This window comes from Dicentrarchus labrax, unplaced genomic scaffold, assembly GCF_905237075.1.
Source record: "Dicentrarchus labrax unplaced genomic scaffold, dlabrax2021, whole genome shotgun sequence".
In the NCBI taxonomy this organism is placed as follows: Eukaryota; Metazoa; Chordata; class Actinopteri; family Moronidae; genus Dicentrarchus; species Dicentrarchus labrax.
The window spans coordinates 165,618-177,592 of NW_026136899.1; the positions used below are offsets into that span (position 1 = coordinate 165,618).

Sequence of the window (11,975 nt, forward strand, 5' to 3'; positions counted from 1 at the left end):
TAGTAACAGTTTGTCAGTCCTACCTCTGACTGCACTGATTAATATAAAAATCCAAACCAATACAGCAAGAATTAGTCCGGCTTCCCACTTCATCACTGCCTCGATGTGTCAGAGAGTCTTTAATCTAATGAGCTGAGTCATTCAATACTTTCACTTTCGTTTTTTGTAATGAAGCTTCCAGTAACCGCTGGTTCCCAGTGTTGCCAGTGCGCGCAGTCACCGGTGGTTCACAGTGTTCCCAGTGTCCCCAGTGCGTACAGTCACCGATGGTTACCGGTGAGGAGAGAGCGGGAGCAGCAGCGTGCAGCAGCCGAGAGACAGAGCACCGAACCCGGCCACGTTATCCAGAGAGCTTCGGCCTTCCTGTGTGACACCCGCCGGCGCGTACATTATCGCCACTTGCTGGACAGGAGGATGGAGATGTAGATTGGCAGACAACACCTCTCCAGTTAGTGGTCACACTGTACTTGAACTGGTATTGAGTTTCTTTCTTTCTTATTATTTATCAGTAGTATGATTTTCTCCTGATAAACACTGAACCAACTCATTGAAAGTATCAGATATTGTTATTCATTTGGTGCTTCACAGTTATAAAAATAGACTTATTTATTTGAGTGAATAATGAAACCTGTAGTAACTGATCTGACCTGTTGTCCACTGAGGGGAAGTAAAAGCAAGATATGAACACAACACTGACATATCATCATGTTTAAAGCTGATATGGTGAACCTTTTAGCAAACAGCTTATTTACACATCCAGCAGTTATGGAGCAACCAGTGGTGTAGTGGTGCTTGGGAGAGTGGGTATGCTCATTACAATGGACGTCACATGACAGGGGCTTTTTTTTTTTTTTTTTACTTTTTGCAACATTTAACACCACTTGAACCCTCAAGTCCATTGAATTGAACGTTTAACAACCAATCAAACGACAGTATAGCTTTGCTTGTCGACGTATGAAAAAAATCCACCACACGGAAGAGAGGCATGGCAGGGCTTCACCCCACACGTCGAAGTAAGGATCATTTTCAAAAGTTTAGTCACATTTATAGATATTTGTGCCAAGATTTCATAGTTTTGATATAATATTGAAAGATGGAATGTATGAATAGAAGTGTAATATCACATGTTTCATTGCGAGTTCTTACACAGGATTTTTTCAAATATCGCTGTCCATTAGAATGGACGGAATGGTCAGAAGCCATGTTATTGAACTCAATTCGCCAGTATTGATGAATGACATTACTATAAAAACAGTACATCAGAACAAGAGAATGAGTTGATAATCAGTTGGAAATATTCCATATGCAGAATATACAGCCCTTGAAGTCCTTGAACTGATCGACAATGGAAATATCTCTGATATTGACATTCTTGGAAGCGATGAGGAAGATGGAGATGCTGATAGATGTCATAGAATGTCATATTGAAAAATAGTTTTAGTATAAACATCACATAACATCACATATAAGATTTTAAATAAATAAATTAAATGAATACAAAGTTTAGGGCCCTTACATACTCAGGAACAGTATGGTGACATAGCACAGACAGATAATGTTTTGCTAATGATTTCAGGGGAAGACAGGGATGAGGCAGAGGTACTATTGATAGGGGAAGAAGTTGAGATTGAGGCAGTGGAAGGTCAGGATGAGGAAGACAGAGAGGATTATAAGCCTGAGGAGGCAGATAGAAACCTGTTACTTGAGGATGGCCCTTTTGCAAACACAAAAGTCCTGCTCCTGCTCCTGAACCCCCTGAGCCACTAACACCATATGGCTACTTCAAGCAGTATGTTCCCAGTGAGATGTTCTAGCTGATGACAACAATGACTAACATCTATGCAGAACAAAATGCAGTCAGGGGGTATAAACATGCATACATTTCTGAGATTGAAGCCCTTGTTGGTCTACATTTGGCAATGGGGGCACTGGGTTTGCCAAGAGTGTGAATGTACTGGTCTTCCAGTATCAATATCAGCCTTTTCCGGGATACCCTGTCTCGTGACCGATTTTTACAGCTTCGCTCCAACCTGCATGTGGTGAACAACAATGAGAGGCCTTCTGAAGACACTGATGTGTTCTACAAGGCCAGACCACTCTATGACTCCATAAGGAAATGCTGTCTAGAGCTGCAAGTGGAGGAACATCTCTCTATTGATGAGCAGATTGTGCCTTTCAGGGGAAACTTTCTGTGCTTCAGTATATCAAAGGGAAGCCAGAACCATGGGGAGTCAAGATATATTTCCTCTGCAGCCAAAGTGGCCTTGCTTATGACTTCCTCATCTATCAAGGTGCCACAACAGAGCTCTCTGAAGGTTTTAAGGAAGAAGGTTTTAGGACATGGAGCAGGTGTGGTTGCCCACCTGTGCCAGAGAATCCAGACTCCTAACCACAAGCTCTTTTTGACAACTTCTTCACCACCTACAATGTCCTTGAAGTGCTGGCAGAAAAGAAAATCCATGCGGCTGGCCCAGCTAGGGTTGGCTGCTTTGCAAAGCCCCCACTGAAGAGTGACAAAGAAATGTCAAAGAAAGAGCGAGGGAACCCGATGAAGTGAGGAGTAGGGATGGAAAGGTGGTTCTAGTGAAGTGGTTTGATAACTGCTCTGTTGTGCTGGCCTCCAACTTTGTTGGTGTAGGAGATGAAGACGAAGTTGCTAGGTGGGAGAAGAAAGATGGGCGGTTCCTTAAGGTCAAGCGTCCAGAGGTGGTGAAGAAATACAACAAGACCATGGGAGGGGTGGACAAGCTTGATCAACTCATCAGCCTTTACAGGATTACCATCCGGTCCCGCAAATGGGCGCATGATTACTCATGCCTTTGATGTTGCTGTAGTGAACAGCTGGCTTGAGTATTGCAGAGACAAAGAACGCCAGGGCACTCAGCCACAGCAAGTCATGGATCTCCTTGACTTCAAATTGAATGTGGCAGAAGCTCTTGTGCACATGGGGAAGCGCCGCGCATTGAGAAAATGAAGTTCCAACACACCCAGTCCATGTACGAGTCCAACTCACCATGATGAGCCACCAAAAAAGAGAGGAGCCATGGAAAAACGGCCCATTCAAGAGGTGCAGACCGACATGCTGGACCACATGCCAAATTATGATGCAAAAAAAATAAGCAACAAGGTGCAAATTGCCAGGCTGTTCAGGAAAAACACATGTCTACTGTGACAAGTGCAAGGTGCACTTCTGTTTTGTGTCACAGAGAAATTGTTTCAAATATGCCCACAGAAAATGAGGCAGTAGTGACAGAATTGTGAGATTCTATAGCTTTTTTTGTTGGTAAATTGTAACCAAACAAACAAACAAACAAACAAACAAACAAAAAAAATCTATGATGTTATATTTTAAAACTGTTTGGACCTTACAAAAAAACATCATTTGAACTGTTCAAGCTCATGTTCCATGTGATGTCAATGTGACAATTGTAAGACAAAAAATAGGTATGATGTTGTCATATGATGTTGGTATTTTAACAACTGTTTGGACCCAATGTTCATTGAAATGGACAAAAAAAATAACAATTAAAGAGTTTTGATAAAAAACATTTTTTTATTGATTCTCATTTCTGATTGCATTAAAGATGGGAAAAAGTCATTATTATATTTTTCACAACCTTGGAACATAAAGGTGGCCTGCAGTCCAGGAATGAATAACTGGCCCGTGTCATTAACAGTGATGTGTATGACTACTCTTGCATATTTAGTTCACCCAAAAATGGGCCAGTTGTATATTTACACACTTTATGCAGTAAGGATCATAATGAAATTAACATTAGCCACAGAAGAGATGCACATTTTGTAATCAATACTGACCGACAGACGGGTGAGACAACTACATGCATTCTGACATACTAATTATTACTGCCATCCACCAAGGAAAATGGTTAACCGAAACAGTAAAACTGTGGGCCAGACAGAGAAACAATTATATATATAAAGGTATTTTCAAGATTCAAGATTCAAGAAGCTTTATTTATCCCGAGGGAAATTACTGTGCAACAGTTTCAATACAAAGGTGGTAAAGTAAAGTACTACAGGGTTAGAGTAAAAAATAAGCTAACATAAAATAAAATAAAGTAAAATAAAATAAAATAAAGGCTAAAATAAAATAAATCAAACAATTAACTAAATGCAACAAAATGTAAGCACTTACAGGTAATATAAGTAGAAAAGAAGAAACAAGTAACTAAATGTGACAAAGTGCAACAAACAACAGTGAGGATGTACTGTTGCAGTACCAGTGCTGGTTTGGAGTGCTATGTTGTTATCTGTTATCGCCTGAAGGTGGCACTAAAGTGCTTTGGGGGTTCTCAAGTGCAGACGGTGTGTACCTGCCTGTGATTCATTTAGTCTTTGTTGTTTTTCACCAGAGATATATTTCTCACAATATTCTGTTATACCCCACATATAGGTTCATCTCTACGGGTTACACCTTTCTCATTGACACAACTAATCAGGGAATCATCAATGAAATGCATTTAAATAGAACCAGGTTTTGAGCAGAGATCTGATCTATATAATGCAGAACCCAGCACAGCACCAGTCTTAATGAGGCCATATTATGCAACAGAACAACAGAAATCACTGACTAATAACTTTTGTGTCGTTGATATGTGTTCAGGACATTGGAGGGAGTATTTTCTTGTAAACAGGGACGATCCTGGACCGACGATCTTGGGGGAAATCCTGATACGTAGAATCACCAAGAAGAAGAAGAAACACCAACTAGTACTTGATGATAAGCCTTGACTCTTTGACCCAGCTACCAAATACTGGAAGACATATTATTCAAAATATTGAATGAAATAATGTTTGTCAATGACAGTGATGATGCAGAATAACAGGTTTGTGTTCTTCCTGTTTTTAAGATATGACCTTCTGAAATCATATGACCCCAATAACTCAGTATCACTGAGTGATGGGGACTCAGGGCTAAGAAAATCCGTTACTTGGATCTAACTGGAGCCATTCACATTTCAGTCTACCATAAAGATATGGAACACAATTCAGTATTGCATGCTGATAGCAATCATTCAAAGGATCTAAATATAATATCCAAGATGGTCAGTTTTTGATGCCCAAGGGCCAAAGAACCCGATACATTATGACTACTTGGTTGAAGGGAAGAGTTTCTGCCTCCAACTCCATTTAATAAGCCATACAACACCTACACCACCTCTCACGCTGATTTCCTCTCTAATAAGCAACAACAAAGAATCCAAGCCAGAAATACTGAATGTAATCTTTGTGCTTCACACACAAAAGAGTCATGTCAAATTGTAATTATACAGTCCAAAAATCACAATTACAATCAATCATCCCTGCTCTGTGTCAGGGGTGGATCCAAAGAAATATTCATGGAGTCACAATCACATGTATCAATATTTGCTTGGCACTGAATAGAAATATATAAAGGTGGCATTAGAAATCAATCAATTGTTTTATTTCCAAATTTTCCTTCAGACTTTTTTTTTTTTCATCCAGGGGAAGTGCAGTTATGAAAAGCATATATTCAGGGCGGGTGGTGGGTTGAAGAGTCAGTGTCAGTGGAGGTCTTGGTCTTGGTTTGGATTCAGCTGCTGGGTGGAAACATCATAAAGTTGTTTCATATCCATTATTTGTGATAACAGGCTGTTATAGATGCTGTAAAACTAGTTTTTAAACTAGTTGTTTGTTGCTGCCTGTGTTGTGTAATCTGTTATTATCCAAATGTCAGGACACACAAAGATCCATTGACTCCACCTTGCACACAAAAGTGAAACTGCAGTGAGACTGTGAAGGCAGTCTGTCCATCGCCGCTTGTCTCAACGTTGGTAATGTTAGCTCTGTGAGACTCTACAGAGAACCACATTGTGATGGCTAGACGACTGGGTCCGCACATCTCTAAAACTGCAGCTCTTGTGGGGTGTCCCCGGTCTGCAGTGGTCAGTACCTATCAAAAGTGGTCCAAGGAAGGAAAAGAACAGTGAACAGGGTCATGGACGGCCAAGGCTCATTGATACAGATGGGGAGTGAAGGCTGGCCCCTGTGGTTCGATCCAACAGACGAGCTACTGTAGCTCAAACTGCTGAAACAGTTAATGCTGGTTCTGATAGAAAGGGGTCAGAACACACAGAGCAGAGCAGTCTGTTGGTACGGGACTGCAGAACATTATGACCACCAGGGTGCCCAGGTGTGCCAACAAACAAGCATATCGATGTGTCTTATCATGTCCTTGATATTCGGGTGAAGTCTCAACATCCTGCTGTTTACCTGGACATAAAGTGTAGTTGGAAACAGGGTGAAACAAAGGTTTATGCATATAATAGCCTGTTGTGTATGGCTTTGAGCATTTTATAGTCTCAAAAGAGTGTTGTGATGTTTGTTTTGTTCTGACTGAGGCGTCTCAAGTAGTGGTAACAGGCAGGGCGATGGTGGCAGTCAGCAGAAACACACAGCCCAGTTCTCTCCATCTGCTGCCCCTCCGGCGCCACAGGTAACTCGCTGGCATCAGAGATAACACAGAGACGGCGGCACATTTGCAGATTGCAATTTGTTTAGGTAACAACACAGTATCAAGAAGTTCAGTTACAAGGGTGTGAGGAGCAATAGATTTACCGATGGATTTTAAGAGTTTTTCTATTTGCCCAAAGGCAAAGGTCAACCTGGCCTGTGAGAGCAAGCTTCAGCTAATACATGCTGCTGCCCATCACCTGGAGTTGGGAAGAGGGTAGCAGAGTTAGTGCATCTTTTAACTGTGATCTTTGACATGTGGAACCAATAAAATCAGCGTAACCTTGATGTCATGTAGGTTCTTAAACATTTATATTACATTGGTGAAAAACTTTGTTTGATGCATTAGTTCTATAACTCACTTACTGCTGTAAACGTTTCATCCATCATCTTTTATAAATGTTAACATGTGTCTCCTAAATGACAATCAAATCTCAAACCTTTGCTGGCTAGTGTTAAATATATGTTATAATGTATAGAACAATGCAGTTGGATGACTGTACCCCACTCTGTTTTAAATACCAGTCACATTCTGAAACCTTCAGTATTTTTCTGTTATTAATTAAGAAAAAATATATTTAAAACTGTATTTTACTGGCTCATATAAGTATGTATATTAGATTGTAATGTGCATGGAATAATGGAATTATACATAACTTTATATTTATTTTTACTCTCTAAATATTAGCATTGACCATTAAAAAATCCATATCAGTCCACCAGTACTGTACTAATTGAATGTTTCTGAAAATAATTTCTCGATTAGGGTCAGTGTCAGTGATTCTGTAACAGGAAGTGTAAATATGATGTGTGTCTCTGCAGGACAGTCTGAGGTGATTGGCTCAGACAAACCAGTGACAGTAACAACCAGGATCCCACTTAAAGCGAAACTGACTCGGACCTCCGTCTGATTGGTTGGCTGAATATCAGATAAAGGGTATCTTTAATGAGGAAGTGGACGGAGAGTCTTCGAGAAAAAAGACCCCGGGTTCGGTGCTCTGTCTCCGGGCTGCTGCGTGCTGTTCCACCCGCTCTCTCCTCACCGGGACCCAGAATAAACTCCTGATCGGACTGGTTCTGATTTTTGCTGTAATGGACGCAGCCACAGGTAAGTCTCATGGACTGTTACTAACTTGTATTATAGCCAAAACTTACAATATTTTATTCTATATATCATTTACCATATGATAATGGTTTATTATTTAGTTTATTTCGCTATTTGTTGCGTGATTTAAGTTTTGTTGGCGCGCGGCCCACCGGGCCTCACGGTGTTTTTTTACTCACCTCCATTAACTACTGCGGTACCGTCAGCTGCTGTCCGGATGTGGCTGCACCTACAGTAGGGTTATTATGGTAAGGGTGGCCTCTGAGTACTGCTGAAAGACACACAGAGCCGTTTTATGTCATCTTCTTTATTGCTCTCTTATGAAAATGACTAATAATTACAATATGATAATAAATACAGTAAGAGAAAATAAATATAAAATGTGCAACATTCACTTTTTTTCTGTTATTTTATTGCAATTAATACACTAGAGCATTAATACCAATATTACTACAACTAATAATAATAACATTATTATTATTATTAATAATAATAATAATAATAATAATAATAATAATAATAATAATAATAACAATAATAATGTGTTGGACAGCAGTGTGTGGGTACTGAATAATGTGCTGCTGACCTCAGATCACTGTGATACTGACAGCACTGTGTGAAGCTAACCCTCCCCTAGCCTCTTAATAATGCCACATATGAGTGTACTGTCTGACTCCCCCTCAAATACCAGTCCCATTCTGAACCCCACAGTGTATTTTTCTCTTTCACTAATCAATACAAAATCAGTTTGAAACAACATTTAACTCAACATGCATTATAAATACAGCAAATAGTATTAAATATCGACCATCAGCCGCCCTGCTCTCTAAATATCAGTATTAACCATTAAAACCATATCAGTCCACCACTAATGCTGTACTAATGAAATATTTTAATATCAGTGTTTAATGATTCTGTAACAGGAAGTGTAAATATGATGTTTGTCTCTGCAGGACAGTCTGAGGTGATTGGCTCAGACAAACCAGTTACAGTAACAGTCGGTGATAACGTCATCCTGCCATGTCACCTGGAGCCTCCATTCAATGTGAGGACTCTAACAGTGGAGTGGACACATGATAGAGAATATGTCCACATCTGGCGCCATGAGAAGGACTATCTAACTGATCAGGATGAGAACTTCAGAGGTAGAACATCTCTCTTCCATGAAGAAATGATCAGAGGAAACATTTCACTAAAACTGACCAACGTAACTGAACTGGATGCTGGAAGTTACACCTGCTTTGTTCCCAAACTGCAAAGTCAGGTCAGGAGAGGCTTCATTAACCTCACTGTTGGTGAGTACAGCTAATATATTACACATTCAAATGAAATAAGAGGAAATGTTCTATTTGTCACGTGTTAAAGGTTTTGTATTAATTTTCCAACAGAGCCAGTGGGAGGTCAGACTAATAATACCAGTAAGTAAATATCTTATTTATCTCCTCATCAGCTGTCATCTCCTCTTGGTCTGAATGTTATCACATATTTTAATATTTTATTTCATTGTTTCCACAGACACAGAGCCAGGTAAGTGCTGTCTTTACTGCAGTCCACAATGTACACAGATATCACTCCTGTTTCTCTCCTCCTTACAATATGAACCTGAGAATGAGCATAATATGACCTCTTTAACCTCAAAAGTAATCAGAGCAATTCTGAATGTAATGCTTCATTTGACAGGATGCCATTCTAACAAATAATGAACTCATTCATCATCTCAGAGCACACTGATAGAGGACTACTGAAAGGTCCAGTGTGTAACAATCAGGAGGATCTATTGTCACCGCCATGTTTCTACAGGAGCCCAGAACACATTTGGAAGTTTTATTCACTTGTTTGCAATCTGTAACTTCACCACTAGATGGCACTGAATCCTCCACAGCGGTCCTTTAAATAACCCTGGATCCTCGTATTTCTGGAGAATATTCTCACTGATAATACTGTTTGTTTACTGTTGTGCAATGAAAGAGATTCTAACCAACAGACAGTTTTGGTGGGATGGACTCCAAGTACACATTGAGACCATGAACAGGAGAAGTGGCTGTGGAAATATTGTTGATGGATGTTATCTTGGAACAGTGAAGAACAAATCTCAACATCTTTCCTCTGTTCTTTCAGGTGGTGGCACTGGTTTTAGCACTGGTGCTATAACCGGCATGGCTGTAGGCATACCTGTCAGTGTCTTTGCTGTCATTGCCATTGTTGTTGCATTGGTTGTATTGTGGATGAATCGTAGAAAGATCAGTAAGTCAATAATCTTCTCTCTCTCCATTTTCTCCATTTAAAAAGACAGTTTTACAGTCTGTCTTCAAACAACAGTGAACAGTGAAATGGGTTTTTCGGTATGTTGATATATGTTGTTGATATGTGTTCAGGACAATCATGGGCCAATGTTGGGGCCAATATCAGTGTACGTTCTATCTGCCCCTGCTGTTTCAGTGAGTAAGCACACAAACATTCACATGCATTCATCTATCTGACCTTTCTGCTGAACCAGTTAGAAGCCTCTCATGTACAGTGTGTCTGAGCTTTCTCACTATCCTGCTGTCTGATTATGATGGTTGATCTGGGACAAGCTCCTTTACTTGTAGTTCCTCACTGTCAATAACAACAAGTGTCATCACTCCACTGCTGACTGACTCTGCTTGGGCTGATAAAATAATTGTCCTTTTACATCCTATTCTCACTTTTCCTCTAAACTCAACCCAGAGCGCTCAAACTACAGAAAACACTCAGTTTGGAAATCACTGACTGATAACTTGTTTTGTGTTGTTGATATGTGTTCAGCTGGACAAGGGGTCAATGATGGGGCCAATGATGAGGCCAATGCTGAGGGAATGCCTATGAACTTAATTGCCAGTAAGTCACAAATTTGACTTTTCCTCTAAACTCAACCCAGAGCACTCAAACTACAGAAAACACTCAGTTTGGAAATCACTGACTGATAACCTGTTTTGTGTTGTTGATGTGTACAGGAGGACAAGAGAGAGAATATCTTCCTGTACAGATGGACAATCCTGAAGCCCATGCTGTATAATCTTTGATTCTGTGACCCAGCTACCAAATCCAAATCTTTTTTCATCAGCTACCTTCAGAAAAACATCCTGGTTGATAAAAAAAAAAAAAAAAAAAAAACAGCTTGCACATTAAACAGAGGCCATTTTATAAACCATTAATTGCATACATTGAGTCTTTAGTAACTGGGACTATGTTCCACTCTGTCTCATTCATCCATTTCATTCAATTAAGCAATAAGCACTGAGTTCTGGTAGACAATGTTCTGACGTCTACATGTGTTTTTCTAAAGGTTCATACAGTCAGTACAGTCTGAAGGTATGTGAGAGCTTCACATTTATATTCACTGTAAACTGGATGATGATAGCAGGTAACTTCCCCTGCTTGACCTCATGGTGGCTCTTTAAGTATCAACAAGTATCATCAGCAAAATGTGCCAAGTATCAAGTGTACTTTATTTTATGCTTCATTTAGATAAGATTGGTTAAGATTAGATTCAACTTTATTGTCATTGAACAAAGTACAACCACTAAGACAATAAAATGCAGTTAGGCATTTAGATTCAAGCTTTAATCTTTGACAGTATATACACTTTAAAGAATGCTGCACATCACACATGACTGATGTAACAAAACGTAACAACTTAAGACGATTCAGACAAGAAAGAGAGACTCCACTTTGCACAGAAACAATCGGTAGAAATCCTTCAGAGAAACCAAGAGAGTACTTTATATGTTTATATATAATATATATTTAGAGCTTGTTTTTACTTGAGTAAAGAATGTGTGTAACTTCTGAATGTGGGTCACTACAGAGCAGAGTTGAATGCTGATTGTGTAATATTCTTGATTCAAGTGCAGCTGCAGGGAATTATTCAGAAGTTCTTCCTGATGAGTTGATTTTATAAACCACTGCAGGGACAGAGTTAGTTTAACTGGATTCAATCTTTTCTGTCCAATGCCAATATCCAGCTCCCTGTACTGACTGACACTGTAATGGACTGATTGATGGAGGGAACAATAAAAAGCACTTTTATTATTTTAAGGTGACATTCTTAAAAATCTGTGTGTATGATTAATGTATGCTTCTGTTTCCTTGTTACATTGGTGAAGTATTTAAATTTTATATTGGGTTTTTAAAATATTTTTCCTTGTTGTGCTCCTTTATTTTTGTGTTTTTGCTTAATATCTTGTCTTTTCTGGCCTTTGAAGCACTTTGCAACATCTCTTTTATATAAAATTCAGTCTGTCATTATTATTCAACCTTTTGATTTGCTCAAATATTCAAAACCAAAATCACTGATAACAGCTGTCAGTCAAACCTGTGACTGTTTGTGAATAAAAAGATTTTTCTTTTAACT

The 11,975-nt window shown here is 39.4% G+C and overlaps 2 protein-coding genes across 2 annotated transcripts in view; one reads left to right on the forward strand and one right to left on the reverse strand.

Moving 5' to 3' along the window:
* LOC127360629 (uncharacterized) overlaps positions 1-390 on the reverse strand; it is a 38,232-nt gene extending 37,842 nt beyond the window's left edge. The window contains exon 1 of the mRNA XM_051395086.1: positions 275-390. Coding sequence (XP_051251046.1) covers positions 275-390 — 116 coding nt within the window. The remainder of the gene's footprint in view (positions 1-274) is intronic.
* Positions 177-11,973, forward strand: LOC127360624 (myelin-oligodendrocyte glycoprotein-like). Its single transcript, XM_051395083.1, has 8 exons — positions 177-475; positions 7,318-7,603; positions 8,554-8,895; positions 8,989-9,018; positions 9,719-9,844; positions 9,976-10,038; positions 10,388-10,459; positions 10,576-11,973. The coding sequence occupies exons 2-8, from the start codon at positions 7,588-7,590 to the stop codon at positions 10,635-10,637; spliced, it is 711 nt and encodes a 236-aa protein (XP_051251043.1). The 5' UTR covers positions 177-475; positions 7,318-7,587; the 3' UTR covers positions 10,638-11,973.
* The last annotated feature ends 2 nt before the right edge of the window (positions 11,974-11,975 follow it).